At 38.6% G+C, this 12,527-nt stretch overlaps 2 protein-coding genes across 7 annotated transcripts; both read right to left on the bottom strand.

The window, feature by feature from the left end:
- Positions 1–1,253: 1,253 nt before the first annotated feature.
- LOC113349979 lies at positions 1,254–2,060 on the bottom strand. The gene has a single exon (XM_026594029.1). The coding sequence runs from the start codon at positions 2,058–2,060 to the stop codon at positions 1,254–1,256; it is 807 nt and encodes a 268-aa protein (XP_026449814.1).
- A 5,801-nt stretch (positions 2,061–7,861) lies between these two features.
- On the bottom strand, positions 7,862–12,227 carry LOC113298603 (HMG1/2-like protein). 6 transcript variants are annotated; one of them, XR_003334297.1, is made up of 8 exons: positions 11,973–12,227; positions 11,707–11,760; positions 10,397–10,461; positions 10,258–10,315; positions 10,109–10,153; positions 9,819–9,897; positions 8,749–8,798; positions 7,862–8,654 (listed from the first exon to the last, which is right to left on the bottom strand). XR_003334297.1 is itself a non-coding variant. In XM_026547404.1 (6 exons), exons 1-6 carry the CDS (start codon positions 11,982–11,984, stop codon positions 9,871–9,873), a joined length of 261 nt encoding a protein of 86 aa, XP_026403189.1. In that variant the 5' UTR covers positions 11,985–12,227; the 3' UTR covers positions 9,511–9,870. The 6 variants fall into 6 exon arrangements, 2 of the variants coding, with proteins under 2 accessions (XP_026403189.1, XP_026403178.1); XR_003334296.1 differs by having other exon boundaries at positions 9,819–10,153; XR_003334300.1 differs by lacking the exon at positions 8,749–8,798.
- Positions 12,228–12,527: the final 300 nt, after the last annotated feature.

The following is a 12,527-nucleotide window of genomic DNA, read 5'->3' as shown; positions in this document are numbered from 1 at the left end:
GCTAACACCTCATCAGGCTCGGGCTTCTGGAGGATCGGGATCGTTGCCAAATATTCTTTTATATTTTGGAAAGCTTCTTTACATTCAGGGGTCCATGCAAACTTATGCTCTTTCTTCAGAATGTTAAAGAAGTGTTTGCATTTATCTGACGATCTCGCGATGAATCTTCCAAGGGTCAATATAGATCCGTTGAGTTTTTGAACTTCTTTCAAATTCTTTGGGGACGACATTTCCACGATGGCCTGAATCTTAGCGGGATCAACTTCGATACCTCTCTTCGTTATAAATATCCGAGGAATTTTCTTGGCGTAACACCGAAAGTGCACTTTTCTGGGTTCACTTTCATGTTGTATTTCCTCATCGCATTGAATATATCTCTCAAGTCTTGAAGATCTTTGCGTAGTTTTCTTTTGACGAGCATGTCATCGGAATATACCTCTAGAATTCGCCCGATCCATGGCTTGAAAATTTCATCAACCATCCTCTGGTATGTTTCCCCTTCATTTTTTAATCCAAAAGGCATGTGCGTGTAGCAATAAAGTCCGTGTGGAGTAAAAAATGTTGTATGTTGTTGATCTTCTTCAGCCAGGGATATCTGGTTGTAACCCGAATAACCATCCATGAATGCTAGTTCCTCGTGGCCCTCCACTGCTTCTAACAATTCATCAATGCTTGGAGCGGGTAGCTATCCTTCGGACATGCTTTGTTTAGGTTGGTGAAGTCGATGCAGATCCTTACTCCATTGTTCTTTTTTGGTACGATGACAATGTTCGAGATCCACGTGGGGTACCTGACTTCCTTTATGAATCCTGCTTCCATGAGTTTGTTAAGCTCCTTCTCCACTGCCTGGTGATATTCCGGTGCTATCTTGCGTAATTTCTGCCGGAATGGGTCGGTGCCTGGTTTTATCTGAAGTTCATGTTGTATGATCTTGGGATCAATCCCTGGCATATCTCCTAGATTCCATGCAAAGATGTCTGCATACTCCTTGAGTAACTGGGTCAATGCCTCTTCTCGGTCCTCATCTAGTAAAGTCTCTATCTTTATCATCTTGGGGTCTTCTTCCGTTCCTATGTTTATTTCTTTGGTAGGTTCGACTGAAGTGAACGTTGGCTGGGGGTCGCCTAGATGAGGGACGTTCTTTATTTGTTTTTTAGTGGACTCTTCGGTGCCTTTGTTACGGAAGTGCTTGCTTCGGTAGTCAAGGCTTCGCCACTCTTCGCTAAGCTTTTTCCTGAGATTTCTTCGAGGTACTAATCAATTGCTCTGTCTTTGGCTTCTGCTCTGTTTTTGCCCTTTCGGGCTCTACGTTGTTCTTCTTGTTCAATATTGAGTTGGTTTTGCTGATCTTGGAATTCCCTTGCAGTAACTTGATCTCCTTTGATTTGCATTTCCCCTTCGAGAGTTAGGAACCTTAGGTACTGGTGGTATGTTGCCGCTACTTCCTTGAGTTTATGCACCCATCGTCGTCCAATGATAGCATTGTAAGGTGATGGTGCATATACTATGCTGAATCTGGTGCTTACTTTCATCGGCCCAGCCTTGACTTCTAGAACGATGTCCCTCAGGGGTTTTGTAGCTGCTCCGTTGAATCCATAGATAGTATAGTAGGAAGACATCAATTGTTCATCGGTTAACTTTATTCGTTTGAAAGTATCATAGAATAAGACGTTGACTGAACTCCCCCCATCGATCAAGATCTTCTTTACATCCCATCCTGAGACGGGTAATGTGAGTACTAATGGGTCGTTGTGACCTTCCATGTCTTCTTCTATATGGTCAGGAGAAAAGGTCAGCGGTACATTCATCCAATCTTCGTGTTGATCAACCTCCTCTCCATCGATCTTGTAAAGTTCACAATAGTTCTCGAATTGTTTCCTAGATCTTTTCCCGATCTGACAAGTCAACGATGGGCCATTGGGTTCGGAGCAGGATATGGTGTTGATCGTTCTGTCGTTCTCAGGTAAGTGGACTTGCTTGGGTCTGTTGTTTCTTTCTTCCGGTTCGGACTTTTGAACGTACTGTTTGAGATCTCCAACATCAATCAACTTCTGGATCATTATCTTCAAGTTCTTGCACTTTTCTGTCTAGTGACCGTTGAAGCAGTGGTACTCACAGTAGTCCCTTGATTTTTCAAATCTTGGCGGTTGCTTCCCCTTTGACCACGGCCATTCGAAGTTGGTTCTGTCTTTGATTTCTCGCATAATACTAACATAGCTTGTGTTGAGCTTCATGTAGACTTGATCTTCGAATATTGATGGTTGCGCTGACGATCATTTGTTCTTCCTCTCTTATCTCCGTTGAAACGTTCGGTAGAGTTCGTCCTTTTAGACCCGCTGGCTCGCTCTACTGAATTTGTCCGATGAGACTTTTGCATCTGCGCCCTGGGATTCTCTCGCTGGATTTCTTCCAACCTGGCATGTTTTTTAATGATTACTCGGAGATCTCCTTTGGTTGCGGGGTTACTTCCATGAATCTCAACAAATAACAGACTCATCATATCTAATCCCCATTGTAGCAATTGATGCTGACCACCGGGCTAACGTTCCCAATTTCCTGACAGATCTTGTGCCGCCTATCTGTGTCCTCTCTGACCGTTTATTTTAGTCTGACTTCCAGTGAGAAAATCTTGTCCATGCCTGCATTAACAGTCTTGTTGTACATGTAGGTCTGCAGGAATACTTCAGTGAGTTGGTTGTAGGAATCGATGAAGTTAGGGGGTAGGTTGTTGAACCATGACAATGCCGATCCCTTCAGACTCGAAGGGAAGTATCTACACAAGACTACATCATCTCTCTACCATCGGGCCATTGTTCGGTTATAATAACGAAGGTGAGCCGCAGGATCGACGGAACCATCGTAACATTCAAATACTGGGATCGGATACTTTGGGGGAATGATCGCTCTTGCTAGGTGTCCAGTCAGTGGTGTGGTAATGGCTTCTCTCCTTAATTCCTCCATTCTTCCTCCCCCTTTCTTCGCCTTCAGATGCTTGATCTCCGTCATTATTTTCGTACGAAGGTTCTCCATTGCAAGGAAGTGATCGTCCCACATTGCTTATCGTCCTGGTCTTCGGAGTTCACTACCGAAGTAATCGGAATCTCCAGGTACATAATATGGGTCGGATGATCTATTTCTTCTCGTAGTACGATGGTTCAGCGGTTCAAGATTTTTGATGTTAGCTACGATCATTCTTCGCTCATGGTTCGGCTCTGGTGCTTTGGAAATAGCTTCGTCATGCTGATTTTCCGCTTCTTCACTAAGGGCAATTTTATCCTTAAGCTCCTGATCTCTCGTGCAAGTAGCGCCACCGTATCTGCATATGCCTTCTGGTTCCTTTTCATCTCTTCAAGCTCTGCAACCAATTGGATGGAGTGGTTTGATCCTTGATTCGGAGTTCCTTCTTGTGTTATTCCTCCAGCAGCAACGATATGATCTTCGTCTACAGTCTAGATTAAGGGGATTGGTGGATCCGTGGGCAGAATCTGAAGCTCCATTGGTTGAGGTGCTGGTTGGTTTATCATTAGTTAAGGCTGATTTTTTTCATCGGTTCATAGCATCCCATAGATAGGTTGCTGCATCATGGATTCTGCAACTACTTCTCGTTTTTTTGTGGCACGGGTCATAGTTGTTTCCTTTGTTGCATCGACTTTGGCTGCTGCGGTTCTGAGTGATATTGCCGCTATAACAGTGGCATTCAATGGTGAGGCACTTTCTGTTGCATCCTGTTTTTTGCTCGCTGCTTTAAGTTTCTCGCGCTTCTTCTTGCTTCGTGTTACAACCGGTGTGGTTCTTGGTGTTTCCTTTCACGCTGCTATCGTCTTTCCGATATCTTTTGTTTTATCCATATTCTGCAGAGGTAGATAATTAACAAGGAAAACACATCCACGAAGATTTGGTTAGGCACAAGCATAAAGATATTTTTTGAAACCAAGAGAGCCTACGTATACAAGAAAAACACAAGCATAACAGCGTAAATAAAATCCGGATCTGAGGGTATTTTCAAGAAAAAAACATAGACCTGAGGGCTTTCCCTGGTTAAAATCCAGATGTTTTGTATTTTATGGTGGTCATTTAAATGGGATTTTTGTAATGAAAACTCACATTTTGTTATGAAAAACTTTTAGATCTGGAATCTTTTTGTGGTTAAAATTCTGATTTTGTGTTAAACCTTTTAAATTTAGGATTTTTTTTTCTGATTCGTCACCCAAAGTTTGTACCGAAAAACATCATTGAGTGATAAGGGTTTACATGAAAAGATAAATCTTTTACCAGGACAAAAGCGTCCCTGTTTCTAGCACAAAATTGTGAACACAGATGCAACGAAGATAGCATCGAGTCCACAATCAATATTCGCAGTATTATTGAAATAAAATATTTGAAATGCAAAGATGAAAAGATGGTTAAACTAGGGTGGAAACTCTGAGCCTGCGGGCTCGTCATTGTTTCGCTCCAACGTTGCATCATAGATACAAGTGTAAGATCGTTAATGAAAACACAAGATAAAAACTAATTAAAAAGTCAAGTGCATAATGTAAATGAGACGATGATTTACGTGGTCCAACACTAAGGCCTACGTCCACGGGATGTTAGGTTTTTCACTATGGATTGAATAGAATTACAAGGTTTAGTCCAATGACTCTGAATAAGGAACGAAGATATAGGGAGGTGAATAAAACTCATACCTAGTTTTTTCACTCTCTACCTAACACTAGTTCTCTCTCCTAAAATTGGTCGACCTCCTCCTAAAAGGGCGAGTAGGATATTTATAGATTTCTTATGTGAGCTTCTCCTCACTGACACAACTGTCACTTATCGCCTTGGTGTGTCGTTTCCGATGACTATCTTTGTGACGATTTGATTCCTTCGACGGCAATATGTTGCACCGATGACTCGCCTCCTCTTTCTCCATAGGGAGTTTGACATGTATCCTATGTTCAGAGCTTTTAATGCGGGTGGTTGGGAAGTCCGCACGCGTCATACAGCTGCCGCTGCAGCTGTCACTTCTTTATCAGAGGGGTTCATCCTCTCCGTCCATTTCGGATCTATCTTGGGATGGGGTAAAGCAAGCTTCTTGATTTCCTACTGTGCTTCGCGGTAGTCTTTGCATCAAGTGCTCCTTTAACTTGTCAACCGTTGGATATGTTTCATGATGGATATGTGGCAGATGATGATTCATATTCCTATGATATTTTACCGTGGCATCAAGTTTCAATGTTCCTTCGCCTTATGGGTTACACATGGCCTTTCCTTGACACGTGGTCAATTATGAATAATGTGTATACGATATGGTAGCTAGAATTGGGATATTAGATTCAAGAACTCTATGGTCCTGCTTTTCCCTCTCTATCCCTCAAAATCTCAAAAATACATCTACTGTGGTTTCCTAAATCCCTACACGAGTAGGGAAATGACCCTCTTTCCCTAGAAGGAGGATCACATCTGATACCAGTTGTAGGGAAGGGAAATCACACGGGTACTCAGTACCCGTATATTTTTACGTTTTACGCGTACTGAGTAGCCGTAGCTTTTTATACGGCTACTGAGTACCCGTTTCGGAAATTATATTTGTTTGACCTTTTTTGGTTTACACCTCTCTCACACCCGATCCTAACCATCCATCACTAGTAACGGTTCTATTTTCCAGACCGTCGGATCCCAACGGCCATTTTTTCAAAATCCTCTATAAATACCACTCTAATTCTCTACTCAAACCACACCAAATCAATTGATTCTTACTTTCTCCTTCTTACATCAATTAATTTCTTCTTTCTCTTCATCTTACTATACCTCTTTGATTTTTATATTTATCCTCTACCACTCAAGTTTTTATATCTTAGTTTCATTAAACATAAATCAAGACACACACAAATAATCATGGATTTTTCACTAAATATATGTTTTAATAACGTTATTGAATTGTATACTACATATTCAACCAAACTAATATCAACAATTTCATCAAAATTAAAATCAAATTAATTGGAAACCCTAACATTAGAATCACTCGCCTTAGATGATTTTTTGGATGAAATTTGAAATTGAAGAATGGATTTGTTTCACCTTGTAGTAACGATCAAACCCTTTTAATTTAAGCAATTGAATCGCAATGAATCAATATGAAGATCGAAAGGGGGTAAGAGGGGTTAGATAGGGTTTTGAGGTGATGAAAATTAGAAAAGAAGAAGAAATGCTCGACTGGGTCGAAGTTCTGAGAACTTAAACCTACGAAACGCTTACTGAGTACCCGTTTTTGGTCAAGTCAACGAGTTGACTTATACGCGTACTGAGTACCCGTTTGACACTGTTCATACACGTACTGAGTACCCGCTTAGTGTAGGGAAGGGATGAGAGGACACCATAGCAAGCTTGCCTTCCTTGTGCCATCCCTTCCTTACATTTGCGGGATAGGGAAGGGAAATGGCTCTCCATAGTGCTAGCTATTAACACAGCAGGAAAAATGATGAACTCAACAAATCCATTTTACCAGCTTTATCAATGACGACTAACTCAATGTCTTCTTTAAAATACATTAATCACATTTCAGAATGAAAGAACATGTCAACTAAATAAGTGATCCAGATTGACTCAAATAGTTCCAATGCCTAGTCAGTCATTGTTTTCTTTTTCTGATGTCTGATCCGAAATCTAACCGCTCATTATCTCACCGGGAACTATTTGAGTCAGGTGTCATTTTGTAACTGACTCACTCTGACTTGAGGCAAGAAAAAACAAACAAACAACCGATTACATAGACTACGTGCAATTAAGAGCAAGTCTTATGGTGGAATCCAACTTATTCCAAGTGTGGAAAAAAATGGAATGTCAAGTCTAATGGCTTCCAAGTTGGGGTTTTCCACAAAAAATCCAAGGAGGGTTCCATGGTTTGGTGGAAGGGTTCGTGGAATCCATCTAAACGCCAATAAGAATAGCGCTAAACGCAAATAAGATTGGCGCTAAAAAAACGCCATTAAGAATTGCGTTTTTTTTTATCCGTAGATTCAAAATGAGTTGTTGAAATCTAACGGCTGAAAAAAACTCCATTCTTAATTGCGTTTTTTTAGCTCCATTCTTAATGGCGTTTTTTTACCTCCATTAAGAATAGCGTTTTACTATTCCACCATTACACTTGCGCTTCCATCCACAGTTCCAAGTGCCGAGGTAGCGTGGAAGATGGAAGAATTCCACCATAAGACTTGCTCTAAGGCAATACTAGCGATTCAAATGAGGTGATATCCACTTTGAACCTTCCAACACTATTACACTCTAGGCCATCTTTGTGACTCTGCAGTAGTATAGAACCAAACCTAGATTATATTAATTTGTAGAGGGAAGATGAGTCTTCCGAAGATCTAAACTCACCACTTCAAACCCAACTCTCTCCATTCCTTCCCTAATCTCACCTACAAGTAATTTCATCATAGACATAGTCGGCAAATATAAAAGAAGAAAAAATATAAAGGGAAGGAATGTGAAGTGAAATATGCTCTTAATGGTATAGAAATCTTGCTCTTTCAAATTAGGATTAGAAGCTCTGAGTTTCTAGTACTTTGATTGCCAAAGTTGTTTTCCCCATTTCCATTATCAAAATCGAAATAAAACACGAAGGTTGAAATTTTGCAGGATCTAGCGGCCGAAGATGAAGACATAATTTGAAAAAAAAACTTTTTGGCACTTACAGGAGGCCATGTGACAAGAAAGCATTTAGTACCTCTAGTTGTAAACTAATTATAAACCAACAACAGTTAAAGTCAGTTGCCGGGTCTAAGCTCGCAATGTCCTTGGGAAGGACATTGACCAAAATCTTTGAACTGGGAAATTCTAAAACGTTATTTGTATCGAATTGTACATGGAGTGGGAATATATAAATGTAATTTACAACAAAATCTATTAATAATTTAGCTGCAAAAGGTTAAAATTTACACGCATGAAATTTACACACAAGAATAAAGATTGTACTACAGAGATTTAAGCTTCTACATGTGAAAACACTCAACTACACCAGCTAAATCAAGAGTATTAGTGATCAACTACACCAGCTAAATCATCTTCTTCTTTACTTCACCTCATTCTACTCTTCATCCTCTTTCGGCAACCAAAAGAATTCTTATGAAATTATTTTATGCAGAAAAAACGTCTTCACTGTTGTCATCTTCAACATCCTCTACACTGTTATCATCCATTAATCATGTCATAAGAATGTTTGTAGAAGGAAATGATAACCCCAAACTGACTCCTGTATCTTTAAGAGTTCGCACCTTCAAAGCTGCACAGCTTTATATCTTCTTCTCATGCGCTCTCATGTATTTGAGATACTCGATTTTGCTTTGCTTTTCAGTTGCTACACAAGGAGCTTTCTCCTGTAATAAGAATAAAAGTTAAAGCTAGCAAAAGCCAACATTAATTGGAATGGAAAACGTATCAAACATTTTTTTTCATAAGAGAAGCTATTTACAGAATCGGACATTGATTTCCATCCATCTCCCCCAGCTTTGCTTACCTTTTGGTTCTGAAATAAAGTAAAGCAAATAAGATGATAAGCACAAATGGAACTGATATGTAGAGAAATTGAGGTAAATCTGCCGTGATAACTTAAAACACAGACAGATCTATTGTTCGGATGCTTTTCCTTGTATAGTTGTCTGAATATTTCCCTAGAAAAACAAACAAATATCAAACATATAAATGAGAAAAAGATAGGACCTGTATTAAAAAATGAGGAACAATTTGAGGAATAGAGAGAGGTACATGAAAATGGAATAGGCGCTGGTAGGCACTTTAGGTCTGTGCCAATCTACCTACATGATCGAAACAATAAACAATGATCCTTCTGTTAGTAATAGTCCAGTTATTTTCGCCAAACAAGTCTGGGGAAGGTTTTTCCAACCAACGGCTTTTCAGTTGCATTTAAGAGTTGTTATCCAACAATGCTTGGCATTTAGTGAGTGAACCTGGCGACCGTAATAACAGTTGTTATATGGTCGAAGATATTGTTTATGAGTCTTTGCTGCTTTGCATATTTTATTCTCCAGATAGAGCAATACACAAAGACACAAAGTTCAGGAACCCTACGCATAGTAATAGTATTACTTCTATATTGTTCTTAATCGTGTAGTGACAACCAGAGTTTATTCAGTCCTTGAAGAAATGGATCCTGGTTATGAAGTTGTTGCAATTATTAAGAATTTGATTTCCAAACATTTACTACAACTCATACTTAACAAACAAATAATTTAAGATGACAGCTTTTATGTTTGAACCGTATAATATTGTGCAACATGCATCTGATTTTAGCTTTACTTGGTACTGTAGGCTGTTATGAATGCATTTCCCAGTAAAGATTGGAATTTACACAATGTATTCATACTCTAAACCTAACAATATCATCACAGAGCATCGAGCAAAAACAGAAGGAACATAAAGAGCTAATGAAGAAGTTTTAATAGTTTATTCTATTTGACATTTCATGACAATATAAAAAATCAAGTTTTTGAGCACCATAGCAGCTGATGCAATGACAAGCGGGTCACCAAGTCTCCGACAATACAGCAACACTATCAGCATCAGAAGGTTCGTCATTGCACGAGACTTGACTAGGAATCCAATTGTTTAGCCATATTCTAATATTGGCCCCATTCCCAGGGACCCAAAGGTCAAACCATCGAGCACTAAAGGTTTTGAAGCATACAGGGTTTCGGGTTTAAGGCTACTCTTAGCAACCCCGGTTCTTGATTGAACACAGTTTCAACTAACTGTTGAAAGAAAACTTTCAATGAATTTCTACGAAAAATATCAAACTAGGGTCTGTAAAGAAATACCTCTTCGCTTTCATTGTCTTCATCGGACTCTGATTCGTCTGACTTGTTGAAGTCAAATGATTCGTCTGACTCCTTCACTCTACCAAATCATGACAACAATAAAAAAAATATATTGAAAGAACAATGCACACAAATGAGTAGTGAAAATAAAAGACATCAGAAAATTATATTAAGAAAACCATTTTCTACTTCCGGTATTTATTTTTTCACAGACAAATGTTAAATTTAACCAAATAAAGTTCCAAGATTTTTATGAAAATGAAACTTCTGTCCCTAAAGAAATCACTTACAGCACCAGACAATGATTTCCATTTACCTCCTCCAGCTTTGCCTATCTACTTTAAGTGGAAAGGAAAAGGCAAAATAACAAATATAAAAGCCCGGTAAAAAATTAAATTTAAAGACAAAAAAGACAGGTGGAACTGTAGAGTTAACATACAACGATGACTGCCTTGTTGTTAGGATGTTCATTCTTATATGTTTGTCTAGATTCTTCCCTGGAAAAATCAGTCAAGCATAAGTAAGAAAAGAGAGACATTGAGGAACTTATAGAAACTATGAGCATTGGAGAGAATTACATGAAACAGAAAAAGGCAATTGCTGGTCTTTTGGGTTTGACTGTATCCGAAAATGAGTTAACAACCTGCACAACAAATAAAAAATCTAATACCAAGTCAATAATTTCTTAAGTGGCAGGATTCTTTGTAAGAACCAAATTCTTTGTTATATGCTTATGGTTTCCATCATGAACCATATTGGCAGAAACTGCATAAACTTCAACTAACACTAATAGCGTGATTACTTAACCTGAAATTAAAGAAATTTATTCTCACATTTCTGGTAAAATCTTATAATTGACAAAGTTTCAGCTTCAGAACCACGAATGGGATACAACACATGTCATGCGAACAAAATGTAGTTTTAGATCTACCGTAGGGAATATTATGAATGCAATTCCGAACGAAGACTTGAATCCTAGATAATGTTTCCAAGTTTTGCACTACTCAAAATTGCTACGAGGTTCACTGATATCACACCTATGATCCCTAGTGACAGATGACAGTATGATTATATACAGCTCACAGTGCTCTACCATGGTTATTAAGAGACAGCAAAAGTGTCATGTTCAGGTCTTCAACAACAATAACATAAATATCAGGAGGTTTATCTCAGGATTAGGAATCCAATTGGAAAGCCCTGTGTTAAGATGGTTGTGTCTACACAGAACGCAGATTCTATCCTATGATATCTGATCTAAGGTTTCAGCCTCAAACATATATGAGACCCAGATAATATCATCCAACATAGATGTGATTATAGCTTTACGAGATCGTACGTTATCAATGCACTTCAGAGTAAAGACTTGAATCTTAGGTAGCGTATCAATGGTAAATACCTCACAATATAATCATAGAGAATAGTCTTCCTAAAAATATCAGAAAGAGCTCAAGGAGAATTTACCATGTCTAATTAGAGAGTTAAAGACAATGTCAATTTATTTTCCCATCACCTTAAAGCATTTTACTTTTTTAAACACAATTCAGACTTTTTAGCAGTTTAACAGCTAATGCAGTGAGTTATCAAATCTTCGACAATAACACGACCAGAGACATTAAGTTTCGCAACTAGCGTTCTTTGAAAGAGAGAAAGTGGTTCTATTGGAAAGCACCAAATGATGTGCTTGACCAGTTTCGTAGGTATGGATGTCGTGTAGGTCGTGCACTGTTCGTTAAGGGGGATACAATTGTGAAGCCGTATAAAAATATTAACCCCATCACCAGTAGGCCAGTGCCATGGTTTTGAAGCAGCCATATAGTTTCAACTAATTGTTGAAACAAAACATTTCATGAATTTTATAACAATGAAATTAGCGTTTGTAAAGGAATACCTCTTCACTCTCGTCTGAATCTGATTCATCTTCATCAGAAGCTACTCGTTTATCCTGACAAAGTCTCAAAAGAAAAGATTATTGAAAGGGAAAATGCAAACAACAACAACAAAAAAAAAGAAGGAAAAGGAAAAGGAAAAATACTCCATTTTCTTGTTGTAAGCTTGTAAGTTCTTGATATAGTGAGTCTTCCTTGCTTCTGCTTTGGGTTTATAAATACCTTTGAAGAAAAAAATGTTTATATTCTTCTAGCAGAAAGTACTTACAGCATGAGACATGGATCTCCATTTATCTCCACCAGCTTTGCCTGCAATGGCAAACGATCTGCAGTTAGGAGGTTCATGCCTGAATGTTTCACCGGATTCTTCCTAAAAATAATATAATCAAACCCACAAGTTAGAAAACACTTTGAAATATTTGGAATAAAATCGTTTAAGAAAAAAAAAACGAGAAATGGAGGAGATTAATATGAAATAAAAAAGGCACTTGCTGGAAGTTCCAACTGAGTTGCTAATATTGTCTCTCTCTCTTTCTGTCTAGACTCTAGAGTCCCAATTCACTAGAATCCGGATAAAAAGTATCTTCATGTAGAATGCACGTGTCACGCCAAGGTCGCATCCCCGATATTTGTTGCCTTTCCAATTGAATGTGGTCTCTCTCTCTGACTAGATTGTTCTGGTCAAAACCAACAGTCTCGCGCTCGCACCCATCTCCTGCAACAAGTGATTCAAAGTCGAGAAATCTATATCCAGTCAACATTTATAGAAAACAAAAAAACAAAGTGAAAAGAAACAGTATTAAAAGAGAAAGAAACGGAAGGG

Source organism: Papaver somniferum, chromosome 1 (assembly GCF_003573695.1).
Source record: "Papaver somniferum cultivar HN1 chromosome 1, ASM357369v1, whole genome shotgun sequence".
Taxonomy (NCBI): Eukaryota; Viridiplantae; Streptophyta; class Magnoliopsida; order Ranunculales; family Papaveraceae; genus Papaver; species Papaver somniferum.
The sequence above is the reverse complement of the archived record's forward strand: the minus strand, read 5'-3'. Positions and strand labels throughout refer to the sequence as shown.

Excerpts from the sequence above, each read along its gene's own strand:
- LOC113298603 (XM_026547393.1), bottom strand. Across the intron at positions 10,462-11,706 it reads ATTCAGACGAGAGTGAAGAG|GTTGTTAACTCATTTTCGGA; the intron begins GTATTCCTTTAC and ends TTTGTTGTGCAG. Across the intron at positions 10,316-10,396 it reads ATTGCCTTTTTCTGTTTCAT|GGAAGAATCTAGACAAACAT; the intron begins GTAATTCTCTCC and ends TGATTTTTCCAG.
- LOC113349979 (XM_026594029.1), bottom strand. The coding sequence starts at position 2,060 with ATGATCCAGAAGTTGATTGATGTTGGAGATCTCAAACAGTACGTTCAA.